This window comes from Sinohyriopsis cumingii, chromosome 7 (genome assembly GCF_028554795.1).
Source record: "Sinohyriopsis cumingii isolate HCF-2022 chromosome 7, ASM2855479v2, whole genome shotgun sequence".
In the NCBI taxonomy this organism is placed as follows: domain Eukaryota; kingdom Metazoa; phylum Mollusca; class Bivalvia; order Unionida; family Unionidae; genus Sinohyriopsis; species Sinohyriopsis cumingii.
In genome coordinates, this window is record NC_142967.1 from 78985854 (window position 1) to 79012019 (window position 26166).

The 26166-nt window shown below is 33.0% G+C and overlaps 1 protein-coding gene across 1 annotated transcript in view; it reads left to right on the plus strand.

Moving 5' to 3' along the window:
- The first annotated feature begins 126 nt into the window (after window positions 1-126).
- The window catches only part of LOC149795593 (uncharacterized), a 27897-nt gene continuing 1857 nt past the window's right edge, over window positions 127-26166 (plus strand). The window contains exons 1-8 of the mRNA XM_089963824.1: window positions 127-151; window positions 1778-2014; window positions 6334-6498; window positions 9902-11287; window positions 15787-15891; window positions 22795-22863; window positions 23528-23707; window positions 25836-26057. Coding sequence (XP_089819950.1) covers window positions 127-151; window positions 1778-2014; window positions 6334-6498; window positions 9902-11287; window positions 15787-15891; window positions 22795-22863; window positions 23528-23707; window positions 25836-26057 — 2389 coding nt within the window. The remainder of the gene's footprint in view (window positions 152-1777; window positions 2015-6333; window positions 6499-9901; window positions 11288-15786; window positions 15892-22794; window positions 22864-23527; window positions 23708-25835; window positions 26058-26166) is intronic.

Below are 26166 nucleotides of genomic sequence, written 5' to 3' on the forward strand. Positions count from 1 at the left end.
ATAACCATAAAATGTTCTGTATACAAGTAAAAAACACTAATTTATTGATAGGATGATCAGTTTCCTGTGGAAGTAGTTCAGTAATTCATTCTTATCAAAATTAACCATTGTTATTATTTCCACAGAATGTATCCAACCGGGTTTATTTCAAGTGAGTGTTTTTCAGGGTCTTTATTTCCAGTGAATGCTTATCAGTATGTTTATTTCCAGATAATGCTTAGCAGTGCATTTAATTCCAGATAATGCTTAGCAGTGTGTTTATTTCTAGTGAATGCTTACCAGTGTGTTTATTTCTAGTGAATGCTTAGCAGTGTGTTTATTTCTAGTGAATGCTTACCAGTGTACTTATTTCCAGTTAATGCTTAGCAGTGTGTTTATTTCCAGTCAATGCTTCGCATTGTGTTTATTTCTAGAGAGTGTTTGGCAGTGTTTGTTTCCAGTGAATGCTAGGCAGTGTATTTATTTCCAATCGATACATGGGATTGTGTTTATTTCAAGTGAATGCTTAGCAATGTTTATTTCCACAGAATGCATGGGATTGTGTTTAGTTCCAATGATGTTTGGCAGTTTTTTTATTTCCAGTGAATGCTTGGCAGTATGTTTATTTCTAGTAAGTGTTTGGTAGTGTATTGTTTTCCAATGAATGCATGGGATAGTGTTTATTTGTAGTGAATGCTTGGAGGTGTGTTTATTTTCAGTCAATGTATGGCAGTGTTTATATTTCCAGGAAATGCATGACAGTGTGTTTATTTCAAGTGAATGCTTTGATGTACATTTATTTTGTATCATGTGTTGGAATTTCACCATGATTGTATGTTATGTATATCTATACCGTGTGATTGACCTTGATCAGAAATTGATTTTTAGCCTGATTGTGTCTTGTTATTTTGTAATAACATATTGCATAGTAATACTTCTCTGATTTCAGATTATATATTAAGATCATTATTTATTGGAAGTAAACATGTTCACAGATCTTGATTTCAAGGTTTATTTTAAAGAAATTAAAAATGTTCTGGAAGCAAGTTGTTTACAAATTTTATGTGAAGTTGACCATCATCCTGGTTCTGTTATTGTGTCTAAGCTTTTTATACGAATGTTATTTACTTCAAAATTGTTCATTCCTATTTTAACAGTCTTTAGATGATTCATTTTTAATTGTATTGTTGAGAGGATATTTATTTAAATTATTCACTGGAATTACAAAGTGCTCAATATTTTCAGACTTAATCACTATTTTGGGATTATTGTGACAACAAGTGTAGAAGTGGTGGTGGAGACATAGAGAGGGTGGAAATGAACACGGCAGATAGTTACTGTCTGGTTTATTTTGAGGATCACTATTTTGGGATTATTGTGAATCCATTCAAGAAATTTTGAATTATATAATTGTGATTATCATGACAATTAAAACAATGCCATATTCCAGGCTACTGGTACATGAACACATTCAAAATTGGAATTCATTTTGTATCACCACTGGAATTCATTTGGAACTTAATACATTTAGACGTGTGGTAGAACTTTTAGGACTGTCTGGGATTTAATTCACAATGCTGTAAGTTCTTTTAATTTTTCTACTTTGTATTCCTGGGAAATAAATTATTTGTTGAATTTTACATAACTTGTTGCTTTTTGCTCTTTTATATTACTTAGTTTAAGACTACAGAACGGTAATAATGCATGGCAGTGTGTTTATTTCCAGTGAATGCATGGTAAATTTAAAGTAAAGTCCACTCAGGAAATCTAAGATTTAGTTCCTTTAATTGTCTTCCAGATTTCGCAGAACTCAGAAAAGCATGCAAAGAGAGAGGAATACAAGGCATCTTCCTTCAGGTTGCAAAGGTTGCCATTTCCAACTGCATCTTTGTGAAGAACTTACAGCCATTTGTGTCACGTGATGTCATCTTGTTTTACTTTGAGAACAAGCGTAGAAGTGGTGGGGGAGACATAGAGAGGGTGGAAATGAACATGGCAGATAGTTACTGTCTGGTTTATTTTGAGGATCATGATGGTACGTTTATGTATATGTATAGTTTGGTTGAGAGAATATAGTTAGTTATGATACTTCTTGAATCTTTTGTCCCATCTTTTCTTGGACTGTCATTGAGTGTGTAGCATTTTCTGTTATCCACTTGCTTCTCAGACTGTATGTTTTTAATATTTGTTACCTCACCATTTAGAGGATTTACTTTCATCTTGATATTTTAAAGTTATCTTTACAATACCTGTGTGCAAGAGGTTTATATTACTTCAGTACCTTAAAAGGATCCAGAGAGAAGTCAAAAGCCATACAGTGTGACTCAGCTATAGCATGCTCCATTATAACACAAATTCGGATATAACACAGCCATGGTATGGCTCCCGAAAATTCATATACATGTATTTTTCGCGTACATCAAATTAAAATTTTTCTTAAAAGTAGAAGAAAAAAAGTTTATTATCAATTTGGGGAAGAGATCACATATAAATAATTCAAGAAGATCGTGTGGTAGCTCCTGACATTTTATATATTTTTCTCATGCACAAAAGTATGCAAAAATAACATGTAAAAAGTTTATTCTAGAATAGTGTAGGGCATCGCCAATGTCGCAAACTTGGATTTTTTCCTTATTGGCGGCAAGATATACCATCATGCAATTTCTTTTATTGGCGACATTGTTTGCTATTTAAACTTGTATATACAACCATTGGTTTGGAGTAAAGAAATTCAGAGGCCCCATAAAAGGAAGCCAGGAACTGGATATAAAATGCATCAACTTTTATCTACTGCTACATAAACAAATTCCTTGTCTATTTTGACATTTGTATGTGGATCGTTAGTAAAGTTCTTCTTCTTTTCACTCAGACTTAAATCCTTCAGAACACACATTTTCTGTAATAATTGCTGTCATCAGAGCAGAACACGTGTCTCTATCGTCCGTTGACCCTTTGTTAAATTTCTGACGCATGTGTGGAAAGCAGCATCATGCTGCTACCACATGTAAAAAATAAACAAACAAAAAACATCTTACTTATTGGTTTATTCAATAGGCAGGAAGGTAGAGTAACTAGTATAGACCAAACAATAGCCAAATCCTTTTTGAAAATGCACCCAGATTAAATAGTTTTCTGAAATTTCAAAGGATTGTTATGAAAACGTACTCAGTAAATGGAAAAACATCAGTCTCAATCATGGAATACAATTATTTGATGTTGCCGCCACAATAAGAAATGGGCATTTGTTTGTTTCCCCAAAGCTGTCCTTTAGCAGTGACTTTAATAATGCATGCACCCATCATCAACGAAAGCCAACTACAATCTTCAATAAAAACAAAGAACTTTTCTTCAAAGGAAGTCAGTACCAAACTTAAATAAAAGTAATGGAATCTGATGGATTTTTGCAATTTCCAACATGACTGGAACACGTTAACTGTGCTGCGAAAGTTTCCTTTTTGCAGGTAAAACGTTTATGCTTACGAACGCTACCAACGGCGGCTTAAAATGCGAACAAACTTTTACCGACTTGGAACGTACTGAAAACTAAATGTGCTTCGTCATTCGTTACGTGATAGTCATATGTTTTTCCACTGAATTCAGATTAATATGACCTGTGACAAAATTATTGAATATTTTAAATCTGTGTGTGTGCATACTTTCGATGGAATCACTTGTATTGTGGATTGAATGAATATGATTAGATTGTGGGTGAGTACACAATGTTGATACTCTATTCATGCTATATATTAGACATGTATATATACAGTATTCATGTATATCTAAATAAAGAAATATATGCCTTCTCTGTTTTCACTACAGGTGTGTTTCTCATTTAGTATGCATTGATTTAAGATGGTAACTGTGCCAATGCAGCACGTATTTTACCACCCGCATTTATTACCTCCCCCTGCAAATTGTTTGGGGTACATACATGATTTTTTTCACCTGACTGACCTGGTTGCTTATAACACGGTTCGGTCTATAACACAGCCTGATTATATGGCTCCCAACTACAGTGTTCTAGCGCAGTCACACTGTATTTACAACAGTTTAAGTTATAGAAGTATTTTAGAATATTTGTTGCAGAACCTATATGCTTTTATACAGAAAATACGCATGAGTACATATTTGCATAGAGACTGGGAGCCTTAGTGACTAAATGGTTAATGTGCTGGACTCTTGATCGAAATGGTGTGGGTTTGAATCTTACATTCAGATAAACCCAAGTCAGTTACCATGGTGTGCTATTGAATAGAAACTAATGAGCATGCACCATTGGAATTTTCATATCAGAGTTACTATATTTATCAGTAAGTGCTATTTTCTTGCTCCATATGGCAAACAAAAAAATAATAAGGTGAACAGTGACTTAATGCTAAATCCAATCCCATGAACAAAAATACATTGGCAGTCTTTTCTGACGATTTTTGGGATTTAAAACTATTTTTAGTTATTGACAGTGTGCTATGTCAGCAACACAGGATTGATGGTGCTAACATCAATGTTCATCTTCACCATGAGTGTTTGGGGAGAAAATCTTCAAGAAGTAGATTCGATCCATTCATTGGAATATCAAAATCAGAAACGAAAGGTATTTTACTGTCTCTTTTAAAATGTCTTGAAAGATGTAACAAATTCCATAATTGATGGCAGTTCTAAATTGTTTCTTGTTGAAAATGGATAATCTCTATCAAAATTCGTTTTTTCAAGACTTTCTCATCTATTATATATACAAAAAATACTTGTATGAAATTTATTGTTTTCAGATTTGGATCAATTTACATATTTTCTGACTGAACATGCCAGTATATCAGTTCTACAATAGCTTAAATATCATGGCCATATTCTTGAACATCTAATGAATGCTTTTCAGATCCAGTGCTTACTATAATTTACTAAGAATAATTTACCTTGCATGCAAATAAATTGATATTATCACATAGTCTGTACATTTTGCCTATAGTGTGTGCAGTTTAATATTTTTGATATTTTAATATGTGAACACTATTTAATTCTAGTAGGTCCAAATAAGGCCATGAAATTATTGTGCAGTATTCTCTTCAATGATTGCTGCAATCATTTGAAAAAAATTTCAACCCCATCTTCTGGAAATTTTTGTTTTCAATGAACATTTTGGCAGCCATTATTTGATTCAGGTCACAAAAGGAATTGGGGGAAAATGATCTTGTCTGTCTGAATATGGCCAATTTGCCACCACAGGGGCTTGTTATGTAATGTATAACATGAAAAATTGCACAAAAACCCCAAGACAAGAACAAGTAAAACTAAGGGTATTGCTCAGTTGATAGCATATGTGTGGCAGTGGAGGGGAGCAGTATACCTGTAGCATGGAATCCACCTTATATACAAGCATGGTTTAAATGTTAACAGAAGTACAGCAGTAAATACAGTCATCTCTTTTCACAGAAGAATGTGGACATAAATGGTCTCCAAACTGACAGACATTTATCCAACCAATGCATATTTACACTGTAAATATGTGATAAGAGTCTGACTCAAAATGAAATTTCTTTACATATTCTATTGTCTACTGTTCCAAAGCAAGTGTTGCAAATATCCAGTCACAAATATATTACATTAAATATGGGAATTTCTGTATCCAGTAAACCTTCTTTCCCATCAATATTGGAAATTGTAATTTTGTGATGGTGACACTTTAGGTTATGTAAAGATGGATAGTCTACTGCACTTTAATGGGTACTGCATCCAACAATGCGACATCATCATTTAATGGGTACTGCATCCAACAATGCGTAATCAACATTCTGTGTTGAAAAATGATTTTGTCTATGTAAAATGTTCTTTTTATTTTGAAAAATGCTTGTTGTTGGACTTATAGTTTGTAAGAAAAGTATAATCTACTTTTAAACATTAATACTGGTTAAACTTTGTTTGACTATTTTTATGCACAATAAATGAAAGGTGCAACATCTGTCAGAATGAATGAAATTATTCATTCTTCTTTCTATCTAAATAATTTTCACTGAAATAAAAACTATGTGATAAAAAAGTCTCAAATGAGTAATGATTTAATATTAAATTTATGAAACTTGTTGAATAATTTCCAGCTTTTGCTTAACAAGGCTAGCAATAGCTGGACAATATTCAGTTAGTTTCATAAATGCATTACTAAATAATTACCCATTTGGAATCCTCTATGTATGACATTACATGTCAAACATTTTACATGGAGACCATTTTCTTTAGCTTGATATTCCACAGTGAAGAATGGATACAACAGTATCTGTCAGACTGTTAAAATAATCAGATATCTTTAGATTTTTTCAATTCTGAACATGAAATCATAAGGCTCTAATTATGTATAAATTTCAGAAAACCTGTTAAAAGCTGAGACCTGTAGCACTATTTCTAGTAACCCTGATAAAGGATGTGACTTTGTTGAAAGCCTGTTGAAAGCTGAGACCTCTAGCAATGTTTCCAGTAACCCTGGTGAAGGCTCTGATTTTGTTGACATACCGAAATGGCAAGAAGATGATGGTAACTACTGAATTTATCAGTACCACATTTTCATCCTCATCTTTCTTTTGACTGTTTGGGTTATTTTATGTTTTTGCCATTATCTGGGAGATTATTCAGAGCTACATCATTCGTATAAACTTTATCTAGTATATTAGTCATATCTTCATGATTTAGATAAGCTTTAGCTAGGAGATTAGTCAGGGCTTCATGATTTAGACAAGCTTATCTGGTAGATCAGCCAGGGCTTCTTGATTTAGTTAAGCTTTTTCTAGGAATTTATTCATGTCTCCATGATTTAGGTATGCGTTATCAAGGAGATTAGTCAGGGCTTCATGATTTAGATATGCTTTAATTAGATTAGTCATGGCTTCATGACTTAGACATGCTTTATTTAGATTAGTCATGGCTTCATGATTCACGAAAGCTTTATCGAGGAGACTAGTCATGGCTTCATGATTTAGATATACTTTATCTAGGAGATTATTCAGGGCTTCTTGATTTAGATATGCTTTACCAAGGAGATTAGTCAGGGTTATAGGATTTAGATATGCTTTATCATGGAGATTAGTCAGGACTTCATGATTTAGATATAGATTATCAAGGAGATTAGTCAGGGCTTCATGATTTAGAGATGCTTTATGAAGGAGGTTAGTCAGGGCTTCATGATTTAGATATACATTATTACAGTGATTAGTCAGGGCATCATGATTTAGACATGATTTATGAAGGAGAGTCATCAGGGCTTCATGAGTTACATAACCTTTATCAAGGAGATTGGTCAGGGCTTCATGATTTAGATATGCTTTACTTAAATTAGTCAGGGCTTCATGATTTAGATATGCTTTATCAAGGAAATTAGTCAGGGCTTCATTAGTTAGATATACATTATAAAGATGATTAGTCAGGGCTTCATGATTTAGATATGCTTTATCAAGGAGAGTAGTCAGGGCTCCATGATTTAGATATACATTATCAAGAAGGTTAGTCAGGGCTTCATGATTTAGATATACATTATCAAGCAGATCAGTCAGGGCATCATAATTTAGATATGCTTTATCAAGGAGATCAGTCAGGGCTTCATGATTTAGATATACATTATGAAGGAAATCAGTCAGGGCTTCATGATTTAGATATACATTATCTAGAAGAACAGTCTCGGTTTCATGATTTAGATATACATTATCAAGCAGATCAGTCAGGGCATCATAATTTAGATATGCTTTATCAAGGAGATCAGTCAGGGCTTCATGATTTAGATATACATTATGAAGGAGATCAGTCAGGGCTTCGTGATTTAGATATACATTATCTAGAAGATTAGTCTGGGTTTCATGATTTAGATATGCTTTATCAAGGAGATTTGCCAGCACTTCATGATTTAGATATGCTGTATCTAGGTGATGTATCAGGGCATCATGGTTTAGATATGCTTTGCTTAGAATAGTCTGGGCTTCTTGATTCACATAAGCTTTGTCGAGGAGATTAGTCAGGGCTTCATGATTTAGAAATGCTTTATCATGGAGATTAGTTAGGTCTTCATGAGTTACATAAGTTTTATCAAGGAGATTAGTCAGGTCTTCATGAATTAAATATACTTTATCAGGAGATTAGTCGGGGCTTCATGATTTAGATATGCTTTATAAAGGAGATTAGTCAGGGCTTCATGATTTAGATATGCTTTATCAAGGAGATTAGTCAGGGCTTCATGATTTGAATATGCTCTATCAAAGAGATTAGTCCTTGATCCAGGATTTACATAAGTTTTATCAATGAGATTAGTCAGGACTTCATGATTTAGAAATGCTGTATCTAGGAGATTAGTCAGGGCTTCATGATTTAGATATGCTTTATCAAGGAGATTAGTCAGGGCTTCATGATTTAGATATACATTATCAAGGAGATTAGTCAAGGCTTCATGATTTAGATATGCTTTATCAAGGAGAGTAGTCAGGGCTCCATGATTTAGATATGCTTTATCAAGGAGATTAGTCAGGGCTTCATGATTTAGATATGCTTTATCAAGGAGATTAGTCAGGGCTTCATGATTTAGATATACATTATCAAGGAGATTGGTCAGGGCTTCATGATTTAGATATGCTTTATAAAGGAGAGTAGTCAGGGCTCCATGATTTAGATATGCTTTATCAAGGAGATTAGTCAGGGCTTCATGATTTGAATATGCTCTATCAAAGAGATTAGTCGTTGATCCAGGATTTACATTAGTTTTATCAATGAGATTAGTCAGGACTTCATGATTTAGAAATGCTGTATCTAGGAGATTAGTCAGGGCTTCATGATTTAGATATGCTTTATCAAGGAGATTAGTCAGGGCTTCATGATTTAGATATACATTATCAAGGAGATTAGTCAGGGCTTCATGATTTAGATATGCTTTATAAAGGAGAGTAGTCAGGGCTCCATGATTTAGATATGCTTTATCAAGGAGAGTAGTCAAGGCTCCATGATTTAGATATGCTTTATAAAGGAGAGTAGTCAGAGCTCCATGATTTAGATATGCTTTATCAAGGAGATTAGTCAGGGCTTCATGATTTAGATATGCTTTATAAAGGAGAGTAGTCAGGGCTCCATGATTTAGATATGCTTTATCAAGGAGATTAGTCAGGGCTTCATGATTTAGATATGCTGTATCTAGGAGATTAGTCAGGGCTTCATGATTTAGATATGCTGTATCTAGGAGATTAGTCATGGCTCCATGATTCAGATAAGCTCCATTAGTTATAATGTTGTCTTGATGTTTTCAAAATGAAAATTAATTAATCTTTGCTTAAAGAATCATTTTTTCTTCATACTGACATGATCTTTGTCAATCGCTGTCATAAAATTAATCAAGATATATCAGAAAAGTTGGTGTTTCTGTTCTTACTGTCAGTAGCAAATATTACATTTTGATTTAAAATAAAAAAGGTAGAAAAAGAAACTTGAACCTGTCATCTTGACAAAATGCATGCTCCCAGGTTTCTATGAGATTCCATTTTCCATGTTATATGCTGTCCCATTTTAGATTAATTAGTTGCAAAATTTGGAATATTCTTATTTAAAGAGTATGAATGATTTTTAGGGAGCAAATTGGAAAGATCACTTAAAATCTTGTGCTATGACTAGTTGCTTTGGTATTGACTCCATAATGATCATATTATGTTATGTTATTTGTCTGTATTTCTGTCACCAATCTGAGTTTTGCACAATGACTATTTATCTGCCATGTAGTTATTACAATTTGTAGTAATTATATGGTGCGTATATTAATATTATATTATATTATCATTAATCATAGTGGCATTTGATATGCTATCCAGAGTACTCTTGATTCACTGGCATGCTGTGTATGTTCAGGGAGATTGGTGTATTTCTCTGAGTTGTGTTTATTTCATTATTATATGTTATAAAAAAATGATTACAGGTAAGAACTGTGTACTTCCACTCTGGATCAAGTATAAGAGGGTGTCTGAAAGAACGATTATCAAAGACATGAAAAAAGTACCATGCACTTGGAATTTTCGTGTTTTTTGGAACTTTTTTACAAAAACCAAACAAGGAAAATATCTTTTGGATGACATTCTAAAGAAATGTGGCTCTTCAGTTACAGTGTCAAGTGATGATGATGATTTGTTTATTTTTGAAATCTCTGATGAGAATTTTGAGAAAGCATCAGAAGTAACAGACTTCATAAAAGATGCATTGAGCAATGTATATGCAAGTGCACAACAGAACTTGTTCTGTGACATTTTCCTAGTTGATCACAGAATGCTGCAGGACATCTTACAGAAAGTTAAGCAGACAAAAGAAATGGACAATGCATGGATTGGATTGGTTGGTGATCAAGAGCCTGATGCTGTATGTATGGTGTGTAGAGAGAAAGACAAAGTATCTATTCTTAGGGCAATAGCATCAATAAAAGCTGTTGTCCAGGATTGTTTTGAAAATCATGAGGTTGTAGTGACCATTGACCCAGTGTGGCAGAAGGTGTTGAAAAGGCTTGGATACCTTCAGAGAATGAGTGAGAAATTTCCCAACCTAAGAATCACATTTGATGAAACTAAATCTGTCATTATGTTGAAATGTGCAAGGGACCAATCCAGCACTGCTACAAAACATCTTATGGAGCTCCTGGAAACTGCACACAATGAGGTTCAGGAGGACATTTTCTCACCTGGTTGCCAGTTTGACATTTTTGTTCATCCAGAAATGTGTGACTATATTGAAAATTGTATCATAAAACTTCCTTTTGTCTGGATACCAAACTACCAGACCAGGAAATTACACCTCTTTTCCAAGATGTCAGAACAAATAATGGGTATGGATAAATTTGTGAAAGGTTGCATCAAAGAAAGACTATATCCATTGCCAAAAGACCAATCATTCTGTTGCCCTGAGATAGCCAGGTCCTTAGAAGAGCTAAAGAAGAAGCACAAAGGGAAACTTGTTTTTGATCAGTATCATACAGGCTTAATTTTGACAACTGCCGATGACATATTTGAAAGTGTTGATGCTGTGGTGCAGGAGATTATTACTATAGAAACAGGCAAAGTTAAACCTGATCATGTTCTGGAGACATCTGGTGTAAAAGGTCGACATTTAGACAAAAGATTTAAGAACCGACCCCGAGAGAATAACAAGAAAATAGAAGACTTTCATTTGAGGAGAGGTGCTACAGCTGTGCAGAACAAAGTTCTAAAGAGCGTTTCTAATGTTGGCACGGACCAGCTGGAGGCAATGATCAGAAATGAGATCACAATGAAACAATGCTCAGATGGCATTAACTTGGATGAAGATAGAAAGAAGTTAGGTAAGTGCAAAGAACATTTGATGGAATAATTATATTTGTTTATAAATGCTTTCATGTACCCAATTTCCTTTCCATTCTTAAATAGAGGGTGAAACATTTTTTAAAAATTAGGTACAGTAAAGATGTAGAGCTGTTAAGATAAGCAAAAGCATAGATAAAGCAATTATATTTGACTTGTTTATTGGCTATTTCGGATATCATTTGATCCAATTTGTATGGCCTTGTCTCCATATGTATTATGCATCATGTGCCTTATCTCTGTCACAAAATGCAAGATTCTTTTAAAAAACAGCTCAACATAATTTGGTAAAATTGAGTTCTATTACTGTTTGACTGCATATTAGATAAAGCTACCAAATTATCAACCAATCAAAACGCTTCAAACAAAACAAAGCCAGTATCATTAATAAGCAGTGCTTTAAATGACCTTGTTATATTGTTTTTTCTTAACACAGATGCTCATAAACATTACACTTTGATTTCCATCCACTGACTCAGTCCTTGCAATGAAATTAGCATGCAGCACTTTATCAACATGAGTGTCCAATTCCTATGAGTCTTTAATAATGAGTCTTTAATTGTTCTTGATTATACAAAGGATTGATTTCGGTTTATAGTACTGCATAGTGAAACAATTATGCTAAAGAAGCTGTCTGTATTTACATTTAAAAGACAAGATTTATGTTATGATCACTTTAGTTGAATTAGTTGTCAAATGAGTTGATCTTTTTCTGTTTGAATAAAAGGAAGATTCTAAGAAGGAAAATTCACATGAAAGTGGAAGGATAAAATGCAATGTTTCCATTGAGTCTGAAGTAACTATTCCTTTCAAGTGACATGAGTCAGACTTTAGGGCAGTGAAAATTGTCAAATACAACAAAACTTTTAAAGACATGTTCATCACATTGGGCTCATAATTATCCATAGCTTCAATTCATTGACTCTAAAGGAAGGATGTTGTACAGTTTTTTTTTGGCAAACAATAACCAAAACTAGCATAGGTTGTAAATTCATCCAGTGTATTTTTCCATTGAAATGAAAAATTCAGGATTAAACAAGCAACCCTTATGAAAGTTTTGGATGCCTTAAAGGCAGTGCAGCACTATATATATATATATATATATATATATATATATATATATATGAGACTAGCCTGCGAGTGCAGACAATCTCTAAAGTTGAAGTTGCTAACACACCACTATGAAAGACCATTTTAAACTAAATGAAAAACAAATAAAATTAGAGCTCTCTTTAATGCACCCTACACCTTAGTCCAGTATAGTAAACATCTTTTTGATATGAAAATGCTGTGTGCTTTCCAGGAGAAGTCCTAAACTTGGTGTTAAATATAAAAACAGGCTTGGGACAAAGGACTTTGCTCTGTCAATTGATCAAGAGAAGAAGTTGGGAAGGTCTAAATTCCAGAAAAATTCTTTTCCATTCTTGTTAATAGAAGAGCTATTGCTACCAAATCAGAGCAAGAGCTAGTGTGCATAAGATTTAGACATTAACAAAATCTAACATTTAAGCCCATTGAAGGAATACGTATGTTGTATATTGTTTCTTTTGTTTTTAATATGGATTAAAATCCATACATCTTGTCAAACCTAGGAATGAGATTGAACTGTTTTGGCAAGTGAAAATGTCAAAAACAAAATTGATCAGCCTTGTAAGATCTTTCTAGTTTATATAAATGATGCAGATCTGCCAAGTTTACAGAAACCATCCTCCATCCTCAAAAGTTGTTTCTTTAATTCGACACAGTGTAAGACAAATGTATAAAGGCCTTTCAGGTTTTTAAAACTGCACAGATACATTACTAAATATAGAAAAACAATAATCAATTTATCCAAAACTTGCTGAACAATATAGGCTGTGTTGAAAAAGAAATTTTCTGCTCCAGTTTTGATAAATGACAAAATAAATAGCTAAGTGTCATGATTTTATGTCCCATTGTGCTGTTTAAGAAACAAATCAAGTTCTTCCACAATCATTATGTTTACAGCGCTCTACAAATAAAGAACTTTATACATTGGAAGGTGTTTGAAATTGCAGAACAAATGGTGCATTTGGCAACTCCCTACTTCAACAAATTAGAAATAAATGCACTGTTGCCCTACAAAGCAATTTCTGGAGGCTATATTATTTCTTATGAGCAAACTTGTCTGCTAAATATCATTGCAGAGAAGGACTCCATTGGTAAATGAAAACTAAAACTTTACTGTCTAATTAGCATTGATATTTTGTTGATATTACACTGTTTGTAACCAATTGTTACAACATGTAAAGAAACAGGATGGTCTCCCGAGACTGAGCTGCCAATGATGACGATGATATATATATATATATATATATATATATATATATATATATATATATATATATATATATATATATATATATATATTCTTTTCTCATCAAAGGCATTACAGGTATGTTAAGTCTACACTGCCACCACATGCATCATTCACTTGGACTGAGACATTTTAAACTAGAGTTTGCTTGAGATCATGATCTAGAGGTTGTTGTGATTGGGAATTCAACATGGACTGTGTACAATTTCTAAGCATGACTGAATCTGGGTTATCTCACTTGTTATCTCAGTTGTTACCTCATCTACATGAGTCACTGAAACATCATGTATGCTAATTGATCATGTTTATAGTAATAAATTACAGAATATCCTTGAAATACAGGTCCTTTATCCAATGTGTTAGATGCAAGGTAAATACCTTGGATGTATGTGATGCAAAGCATAATGCTATCTGCATTAGAGCCTTAAAAAAATTCATTGTTGATGACTATTTTTAATCTGATTTAGCATGCTCTGATCTATTTTGTAGGAAGTCAATGTGTATACCTGTGGCATCTCTGGTATGGACCTAACATACATACATACATACATATATATATATATATATATATATATATATATATATATATATATATATATATATATATATATGTATGTGTGTGTGTGTGTGTGTGTGTGTGTTATATATATATATATGTGTGTGTGTGTGTGTGTGTGTGTGTGTAAGGTCCATACAGGTAAATATATAATATTAATTATTATTAGCTGGAGCAGTTTTGAAGAAAAAAAAAGTTCATTAAACTTCAGCGATTTTGGAATGAAGCTTCTGTATTGAAAGAATTTGTCTCCTGTGTATCCATGGTAGTTGTCAAGACATGGCACCTGAAATATGGTGGCTGGCTGGAAAAATAAATAAAGCAAAATTACCATGGTTACCTGACTTTTGCAACCAATTACACAATGATTTATAGTTTTTGAAATAGTAAAACAAATTGAGAACCCCAAAATAATATACTTACTGAAATGAACAATTTACTGAGCAGCACATCAAAGTCATGTCTTGTGGTGTAAAAATCATCTTCCATTGCCTCATTGGGAAGATTTATGTTTATGGTTACATTGTGTATTTCAGCTCTCTCTCTTTCTATATATATATATACATACATACATACATTGCCAATAGCAGTTTTTTTTAAAATTGCATTGGATCAAAAAGATCATGTCAGTCAGGGAAATACTAGTTACATAAAACAAAAACTAACGAACAATTTAACAGATATGAAATAGCCCAAGTTGGATATAAATGTCAAAAACTTGCTAAATGTTTTTAGATTTACCAACTGTATCTGAAACTACAAATTTTAACATTTAAATATTTTTTATGACAGTTATAAATCGGGGGAAAACGTCAAATGTTAAAGTTAATTATGTGATAAAAATACAAGATTGAAGTTAAATCAGGATGAAATACACATTAATTTGACACCAAGGATGATTTTTTTCTGATTTGATGAAATTTGCTTCTTTTGTTTTCATTCTGATGTAATTTTTCTTCATTTGTATTTTGTTCTGATGGGCTGTAACTGTTGCATCTTGCATGGATGAGTAATGTACACTGTATTATGATATCAACTGTGTTATTGTCCTCCATTAAAGTAAAAGCAACACAGCGAAATTGTTATGGTTTAAGTGAGTGTAATTGCAATCTGCTTTTCATATCTAAAATGACAACAGCAAAATATAAACTATAAAATGTGTATGTAAAAAGCACCAGTAGCCTCCCATGGGTTGGTGGATCTTACTGGGGTTTTCAGTTTTTTTCCTCACCAGTTATCCTGGCTGCCATGTATAGCCATCTTGTACTGCAAAATGTCATTAAACCCAAAACAACAACAGTTACAAAATGCAAAAATATGTAATACAGTTCACAGAAGGGTATCATTCCTCCAACTGGTGGGTAAAAAACTTTCACCTTGGGTATGAAACGACTCACAAAACATCTTAGGTACGAAACTTCTTTGTTATGGCTAGAAACCATGAGTGCTTGGAGACTTGTATTGAACATCTTTATATTTAAAATGCTGGAATGGTTTTGATATTTCTTTCTGAAATATTTATTTGTTTATTGCACATTTGCATTCAAGGTACCAATAGGTGTTTAAATCAAGTCTTACTTTTTTCACAGCTTGCACTTTTGGCAAAATAAAAGTACAAGTTTACACAGGAGATATTTTAGACGAGAAAACAGATGCAATTGTGAACAGTGTTGGTGAGGATTTTTCATTTCAAGGTAAGATTAATGTACTGGTATGTAAAATTTTCAGTGGTACTGACCAATACAAGTTAGTGTATCTTTCATTTCCAATGGTACTGACCAATACATGTTAGTGTATATTACATTTCCAATGGTACTGACCAATCCAAGTATGACTCACAGTCATAAATTGTAAAGGTACTGTCCAACAGAAGTTATTTTATCATAATTGCAATGGCAGTAGCTGGTACAGGAACGTAAAATTTCCATTGGTCAGAATGTTACCACGTGATCAAAATGAATTGCGTTCATTTCTGTATGAACTGTAAGGAGAACTACTTTTCTAAGAATACCCACTTCTATAAATAGATTCCCGTGTACAGCATAAGATAAACACTGCCAGTGAAGGCAGATACGAAGTAAGAATTAAAGGAAAACAACATTCTTACATTTTTTAAACAAATAATTGAAGAAATTTGGCTTCCATTGGTTGAAGGACTGGTATTATGATGACCTTATTACGATCAAGCAGGACAATCCCAAGTGCTATAAATAGTACGTAACAGAAAAACCCCAAACATGTATTACTACACCCAATTAAGATTTCTATTTTTTAATGATGCAAACAAAATAACATAATGAATAATTTAAATTTCAATTATAAGAGTTTAACGTTTTTTCTGAGTTTATCGTGGTATAAACTGTTAGTTGCCGACTCATACAGCTTACATATATTTTCTGTGTGAATCAGCAACTGACAGTTTATACCACGATAAACTCAGAAAAAACATAATTGTCAAAACAGATGACATGTATAGACAAGCATGTTCTATAAAATGATCTTAGAATCTTCGAATAGTGTAAGCTTTTAAATGCAAATAAATATAGCTAGTTGCAAATTGTGTTGTGTTCTGATAGAATATGTTTTCATTCAGTTCATACTGTAAATCTCTCTCTCTCTCTCTCTCTCTCTCTCTCTCTCTATATATATATATTAGAAGCTGAGTATTGACCGTCCCCTCTGAATGTTTCAAAATATGGCAAATTTACCCCCACAGGGGCTCAGTACATCATCTATAACATATAATGCTGTGAAAATGGTGTAAAACCCCAAGAAAAGAACAACAACAAGAAGTTAAACTAGAATATTGTTCAGTGTGGGTGTAGGAGTGATTTGTATACTTGTAACATAGAGAGATTGCTATACACATGTGTGGTTTAAATATTACCAGTCTCCCAGCTGACAGAATTTCATCCAACCACAACATATTTATGCAGTAAATATGTGATGCCATTTTGACACAAAATGAAATCTGTTTATGTCTTCTGCAGTATTCTGTTCCAAATTGCATAATGCAAATATCTGGCCACAAATACATTATATTAAATATGGGAATTTCTGTATCCAGTAATTCTTCTTTCACCAGAATATTGTGGGATGCAAGAGATCATGGGTACAAATCTTGGCTGAGTCATACCAAAGACTTATAAAAATGGTACTAGTAGCTGCCTCGCTCGGTGTTCAGTATTAAGGGTTACTGTCAGGACTGGTCGGCCTGTTGTCAGTAGCATGCTAGTGGGTGAGAAATGATGCCTTATTGCTAGACATCACTATTATCTGCCACACTGCTTTTGTTGTTGTTGTTGTTGTAGGGTTTAACACCATTTTTCAGCACATGATAGGCTATACATGGCGGTCAGTATTAATGGTGGAGGAAGAACCCAGGAAATCCCCGGAAATAACCACTGACCCTCGAGAAGCTACTGGCAAGCTTTCTCACATACCCACATTGGCCGAATCCAAGACTTGAACCCATGCAGACAGAGGTGAGATGGCAGTGATCTGTAATGGAGAGCGCTTTAGACCACTCGGCCACTCGGGGCCCCCTGCCACACTGCAGACATCATAGTGATATGTCTGGAACATTGCTAAAGCTACGTTAAAAATCCAAATCACACACACACACATATTACAACAATGTAATGTTTAGTTGTGAAAATGACACTTTAATGTAAATGTAACCTGTCTACTGCACTCTAACTGATACAGTATCAAACAGTGAGACATCACATGCATTGGACATTCTTTGGTGAAAAATGATCTTGTCTGTGTAAAATGTTCATTTATTTAGGACAATTGTTCTTTGATTTTTGATTTGTAAAAGGTATTATCTACTTTTAAATGTTAATACTGATTCAGCTTCATTTTGGACTATTTTTACACACAGCAAATAAAAGATGCAATGTCTCAGACAGAATGAATGAAATTTTTTATTCTTCTTTCTATCCATATAGCTTCCAATGAAATAAAAACTATGTGATAATAAGAATCTCAAATAAGTAATGATTTAATATTAAATTTATGAAATCACTGAAGAGTGTGCAGCTTTTGCTCACCGTGGCCTACAAAGGCTGGGCATTATTCAACTCATTTCATAACTTAAATATTAAATCATTACTTATTTGACATCCTATGTTCATGAGGTTGAGTCATTATTAAGATTATACTATATTCAATTGAATAGGGCTAAATTGACCCCTTTCTTCTCAACGCTGGCTGAAACACTGCTTTGCAAATCTGTAGTCTTGATTTCAGTCCAGTGTTCCACTGTCTTAAAAGTTTTTGATGCAAACTCATTCAAGAAGCTTTGTGGTGCTGCCACCAAAAGAAAATAGTGTACTTTAAAAAATGTGTAGTTTATAAAATAAATTGTTACCCTACATTGTAAGAATCTTCTAATTTTTCTTTTGTTCTTTTTGTGTATCTTGTAAAGAATGTTAACATCTTTATGTGTTGCATGATATCTTGTTGGACTTGTTGGACTATATGTTGACATCAATTTGAAAGATTATTTTTTTCCTAAAGCATGTTGAATTTTTTTCTTCTTACATTTTTAACTTTTAAAGAGCACTGTATAGCCAGTATAGTACTGATATGCCATTAAAACCTAGACATATATACACAACAGATATCTAAACCAGCAATATTAGCCAGACTTGACCAACACAAAAGTTCAAATGAGTGTTTGCTATCTCAACATGTCAGGCATTGGATATGATGTGCCCATAATTATCCCATGCAATTGTTTGGTTATTATTCCCACCTCCACCACAATCATTTACACACTGAATGATATTATAGGACTTGTGGTACTAATTTAGTTCCCATAGTAAACCTATGCAAACCCCATATTACAAATTCAATAACTTGAAACTTTTGAGTGCTCATGATCAAACTTATATTTATCAGTATAGGTGAAATTTGGATGTCAGCTTCTGTGTTGAAAGGATATAAGCTGTGTCATTTTCTGGACCTGCATATGTTTGAAACATATGCAGCTTTCAATTCCGCACCAAAGAATCAGGTGCTAATTTTAGTAATGAGTGTTCCAAACTCAAGACTGTTACAGGACTGAAATTCCATCAATAAAACAATGTCTCTATTTTTTTTCACTTACAACTAGGAAAAGCTCTCAAAAAGATTTTTTTTCCTACAATATAACTTACATTATTAACCAATCCTGATCAGCCAAACCAATATATACTCTATTTTATGTTCACCCATTTCCAGGCTGGTTCCCATTTTTCCATATCATTAGTACTGTTTGTCCTATATTCACCCTTGATTTTCTTGACAGCCCTAGGAAGTTCAATGCATAAGTAAGCAATGTGGTTTCTCCTGCTTGTCAAAGATTACATTTGTGACTATTACATTATATTGCAAGTTCATCTTCACCTAAAGACCAATAGTGCAATTCAGGCAACATTTAAATATTGGAGCTTTATTTAAGAAAATCATAAAAATATAAAAATAAAGCTGTCTAATAAGAATCATCTTTTGTAAGATCACCATTTATTGCTCTTCAATTTAATACTGAAATATGTTACCATCCTTGTCATATTATGTAATTAATTAGTAAAAGGTCAAGGTGACCGTCTTATGTACATGTATTTTTTACAGAAAAAGATATTTAAATGGCAAAAATTACCTTACATTCCACTCAAAAGACATATAATTTAAAACTAAAGTAGGGTAGACATAAGTCCATTAAAATGCAAAATATGAACTTTCAAAACATTCACTGAAATAAATTAGTGGGCTGAAAAGTCATGAGAGGTCATCACAATTAAGCATGGTGGATTTAAGAGACCTGAGTGATCATATCTGAAGCATTATGTTTCAAAACACAACTAGGAAATATCATAATGCTTACTATAATTACTCTATAAACGGTAAATTGTATAAATTTTATATATGTATTGCTTAGATATCAACCAAAGTGTAAAACACTCCACCTAACATAATCAAATTTACACACTGTTCCCCCTCCTCCTTCTTGAACAGTTGATATATCTGAATATGTGTTTAATATCCCACTGAAAGTCACTCTTTGGTTTACAAACGGTATTAATTTTGCTTGTTATCCACAAACAGAAACATGTGACTGCATGTAATAGTAAAGTTAATTACACTTGCATATGTGGAGACACTGTATTGCTGTGGCTGTCTATACGACTCACTGTACTAATCCAGTTCCCGTAGTATACCTATGCAAACACCATGATATTAAAAATTCAATAACTTACAATTTGTGCGTGTTCATGATCAAACCTATATTTATCAGTATAAAAGAAACCTGGATGTTAGCTTCTATGTTAAGGAAAGGATATGAGCTGTGGCATTTTCTGGACCTGCATGTGTTTGAAACATATGCTTTCAATTCCACACCAGTCAGGTGTTATCATTAATACCATGTGTCCTATAGCACAGAACTAAATGTGTGAAAGCTTATCTCCTGGACTTATCCTAACACTAAAATAAAACAGTTGCCACTGGGTCTGCACTATAGATATTACCTTAGTATCTCACACCATGTGCTTTTTGTAACTACTGTTTTAACATGATACTTGGGTCCATATAATGGTTACAGGATGTACTAAACTGTGGTATATCAAGAATGATAAACAATTATATGAATGCACGTATGTATGTTTAGGCTGATATGGTGGTGTAAACAAACGCTACTTAAATTCTTTGTAATAAAGTTAGCAAATGATAATTAGATTTTGTTATTTACTTGTTTAATTTGTAAATGCTCAACAATTAATCTTTATAGCCACATCAGTCCTTTCTCCACTTAAAATTGGCTTTGTAGCCACATCAGTCCTTTCAACAATCCAAAAAAATATGGCTTTGTAGCCACATCAGTCCTTTCAACAAACTAAATACGGCTTTGTAGCCACATCAGTCCTCTCTCCACTTAAAAATGGCTTTGTAGCCACATCAGTCCTTTCATCAATCTAAATATGGCTTTGTAGCCACATCAGTCCTTTCATAAATCTAAATATGGCTTTGTAGCCACATCAGTCCTTTCACCAGTCTAAATATGGCTTTCTATAGCCACATCAGTCCTTTCTCCACTTAAAAATGGCTTTGTAGAAATATTAGTCCTTTCACCAATCTAAATATGGCTTTGTAGCCACATCAGTCCCTTCATCAATATAAATATGGCTTTGTACCACATCAGTCATTTCAACATTGTCAATATATGGCATCGGAGGCCATATCAGTTCTTTTACAAATCTAAATATGTTTTTGTAGCCACATCAGTCCTTTCTCCATTTAAAAATGGCTTTGTAGCCACATCAGTCCTTTCACCAATCTAAATATGGCTTTCTAGCCACATCAGTCCTCACTCCACTTAAAAATGGCTTTGTAGCCACATCAGTCCTTTCATCCATCTAAAATGGCTTTGTAGCCACATCAGTCCTTTCATAAATCTAAATATGGCTTTGTAGTCACATCAGTCCTTTCACCAATCCAAATATGACTTTGTAGCCACATCAGTCCTTTCACCAATCTAAATATGGCTCTGTAGCCATGTCTTCTTTTTACAAATCTATATATGGTTTTGTAGCCACATCAGTCCTTTTCTCCAGTCCCATATCAGTATGTTGTGAATGCAATATCTGGCATTGCCTAAATACATGTAGTGTCCAATTAGACTTAAACAATGACTGAAAGAGTGGTTTATATATAGAGTGTGCAGCTGATGGTAGTACAAAATTGTTCAGAAAAGGGAAATTATTTTCATAATTTTGGTTAAAGGGTCTATAGAATTGTTACATTATTTCCAGAACTGCTTTATTGCAATGTGCATTATAACGGGGGGATAGGGGTTGTATATTATGTGTCAGTACCTATCAGAGTTTTAAAACATAATATGTTGAGCCTAGTCACTTTCTTAAAAAGAGAAAAAGGATACCAGTAGTAGCAACTAATGTTTATTTTTGACTGGTATCCTTCAACACATGTTGAGGACCTGATCAAAAAAAGGTTCACTCTTGAACTTGGCCTGAAATGCCTGTTAATTAAATGTTAGGTATTTTCAAGATATAGTAAGTTTGTTGTCAGTTATTATTTAATTCTTAAAAGCATTAGAGTAGCAACAAATTTTGTTTCGAGTGAAATTGTCTTGTAGTAGTTTCGTGAAAGAAAAGTATTTTCATAAATAAATAGTTACTAAAATTGAAGTAAATCTGTGACTGAAAATTTTAATTTTTTATTAGTGCATTTAACAATTGTCACATTATTAAAAAAAATTGTTACATTACATAGTATCTTATTTGTTACAATTTTCACCCGGTTTGAATATTTTGTGCTAATTTTATTTTACAAATCTGACAACCACAATAATTTTCATGACAAAATGTCCAGTAAGAGCAGTTATAATTTCAAGACCTCTGATATTCATACATAGATCCATGAGTTGTTTCATTGCTGCTGTTAATTGCAAGGTCAGTAGTTTTCTTCAGTTTAACATCTCCCAATAGTCAATATCAGGCAACCAGTTTTGTTTGAAGTTATCAGAAAATTCTGAATAAGAAATGTAAAGTAATGTTTGATGAAAATTTCACTGGAATCTTTTCTAATTTTAGGTGGTGTTGCTAATTCATTGAAGAAGAAATGTAAAGGTCTTGAAGAAAAATGCAAGAAAAAGAAATATGGTAAAAAAAAATTAAATCTTAATTCCTGCCAAAAACTCTGATTCAGAATTCCTGAAATGTTTTGAATCATGTATTGCTGACATTGAAGCCGTTCTTGTAAACTTCAGGAGCAGAGAAATGTCATTGTTTTTACTGGAATTATGAGTTTGCTTGATGGCTACTCAGCCAAAAGATAACCTGCATTGAAGCTTGAAAAGTGATTTGTTTTGCTTCCTCGTAGTCAATGGCATGTTATATATGCTATAATGCACCAAACCAAGCCAGACTAAGTGTCATAAATATGCAGAATCAAAGAGAATAATAATTTAAGATATGGAAAAAAATGTTGAACTAAATAGAACATTAAATATTATTTTCTATGAGTATAAATTTACACAAAATAAAACAGATTGCTATTTGAAAAATAACAATTTGCCAGAAGTCTTAAAAGAACTTTTCTGAAAGCTAGCAATTCTTAATTTTTACCTTAGAACTATTTGGCAATCTCCATGAAAATTTGTTGGTTGAGTGCTTTAAATAAATATCTTCCAATGATTTAGTGCCCAGTTTCATTAACGTATAGTCTGAGTGAATTTTCTTCAGTGCTAGTAGATATTTATATAATGCATACACATTTGCCAAATAAATATATTGTTACAAACATAAATGATTTGTTTATTGACAGTGGATAAATTAAAAAAGGATGTTGTTGTGGTCATGGACATAAGTGGCTTGACATGCAAAAAGATCATGCATGTCAAATTTCAGGAATACCTAACAGGCTGGAAAAGAATATTCAAGACGTGCCTTAAGAAAGCCAACAAACACAAGCTGGTCTCCTTATCTTTTCCACTTTTGGGTACAGGTCAGTATCTCTTTATTTTTAATGAAATATTTAGGATATATTAGTTATCTTTATATATGACCTAAAATAGTGCAGACAATAAATTAAAAAACATTATGAAATTCTGTGTTGTTGCCATAAAAATTATTTTCAAAGTAGGGAACAAAGTAGCAATATCAGTTATTTTTAAATTTGTTTAACTTTAAGAATAACAAAAATATTATGATTGAAAATTTTAAAATGAGAGAATTACATTGTCTCAATGATATATGTTGAAAATTTGAAATCTAAGACATTACATATTAAATTATTCTACAATCTACATACCCAGTTTTAAAAGATCTCAAATTTTGCACTGATAACATCATTATTCTTTGATATCAGAACATTATTTAAGCTCCAATTGATATTAATCCCATTCATCCACCCTTATTTGATTGGTCCATCCATCTTTAAAATTTAGCAAATTCTAAGGTAATTTCATATTTTTCGAAATTTTGAATTTGATTTCATTAGAATTCTATGTTATTGCACTAGTCAACACAAACATTGACCTAAAACTGAGGTAACACTTTATTCAATACTATGCTATAATTAACTGATTGATATACATGAGTACACCTATATTCTTTGTAACTAATACATATTTGACTATGCTACAGTTTTCAAGTCTTCCAACCTGGCTGTAGATTTTTCATCATATTCCATGAAAAACAATGGAAAAGCATGGAAAACTCTAGCATGGAAAATGCTGGAGTATTTGGACTGGTAAATTATTAATATTTATCCTCATATATGCCACTTGCACCATACTTCTATTTAATGTGGTAAGCACTGAGTACAAATCAAAGCATAATTATTGTGATCTCTTAATTGGGAACAAATTGTTACTATAACCAGTGGTCAAACTGAACTTGAATTTTAGGGAGAAGTGCTTACATGGCTTTAACATACATGTGTGATTCTAAAATACTATTTTAGATATTTATGTAACAGAAACCAGCCAGAACCAGGCTAGTGGAGACAAGAACTGTTCCAGCAATTGTTTCAACAATGTGTGGCCATGTATGTCATTTAGGCTATCATGTAGACATGACAGTCTGTTAATTGATTGCTTTGTTGTTGCAATCTGAAAAGTTTAAGGTAAATACTGGATTTTTTCTCTCCAGATATTATAAGTAATAAAGGGGACAAATATGGTTGTGTTGGCTTATGAGTCCTTGATTAAGAAATCGGCTGACCTTGATATAAAAAGGATTTGCAGACTAAAAATGGTTTTGGCAAAGATTTTGAGATTTCACCAAAGTTTTGACCATTATGTAGTATTTTACTTAAGTTTCAGTAATATTTCAGACAATTCAAAAGGTTTCAGATAAGCAATGGATGTGAATTAAACAGGACTTTCTTAATCAGGGTAATATTTCAGTGTACATGAAACAAAATTATACAGCTATTATAATTATAAGATATCCAAGAGATATGGGAGTTGTACTACAGACTCGACTTTTGAATGTACAAATTAAGATGCTGTTGTGGTCGCTTGAAAGAGTCTTTGTTCCTTAAGCAGCCATGACAAACATTTATCATGATATAATTACTCTTATTTTACTCTGGATTCTAACACAACTAGAATTTGTTAATAACATCAACAATACTACCATTCACAATACTGAAGAATGATTCTACTTGACTATCTTTGATATACATTGGTATCTGGCAATAATGTCAAGAATTCCTCACCAGTGATCTATTCACGAATCAAGTACATTGATGCTTTTAGAACAGGGGTTGGTATGGTGATCACTTAACTCAAGACCACAGGGGCTAGTATCATTTCTAACAATGGACCTGTCATATATGTACTACATAATAACTACGAGCCAATATTTAGCTCAGGCATTTGGCTGTGTATCCCTATCAAAAGTTTGACTTAATATCATACCTTTAAGGAATGCCAAATCATTTTCCCATGCTACCATTCAACATGGCCCTGATTGTGCCCATCCATCCTTTTCCAGAGTATACTATGGAAAAATACAGCTGTAAGACTCCATATTATCTATAAAAAAACATTTATCCCCTATGAGTACTGGTAAATTTTAATACCTGCTTTCTTTTGTTCATTCCTAATTTTAAAAATGTTTTGTAGGTGGTGACTCAACCGTGTTTGTTCCAAAGAAGATAGCAGAGATGTTTTTTAAGGCTTTGGTACAGTTTGATGAAGGGAACAGTGGTCATCAGCTCCAAAACATAAATATAGTTGTATTCCACACACAGCCACAATTCATTCCAGAAATAAAAAAGGCTATGATGAAGATTTCTCATCAAGGATCACAAGGAACACTTGGCGAAATGATGGGCAAAGTTAAAGGTATGCCATATGAAGCACTGGTCACTCAAAAAAGTTTGTTTTATCCTTCTTGGATGAGCTGTTGATTTTGTACGTTGGTGTTGTTTTTTCATCTGACCACATGTTTATT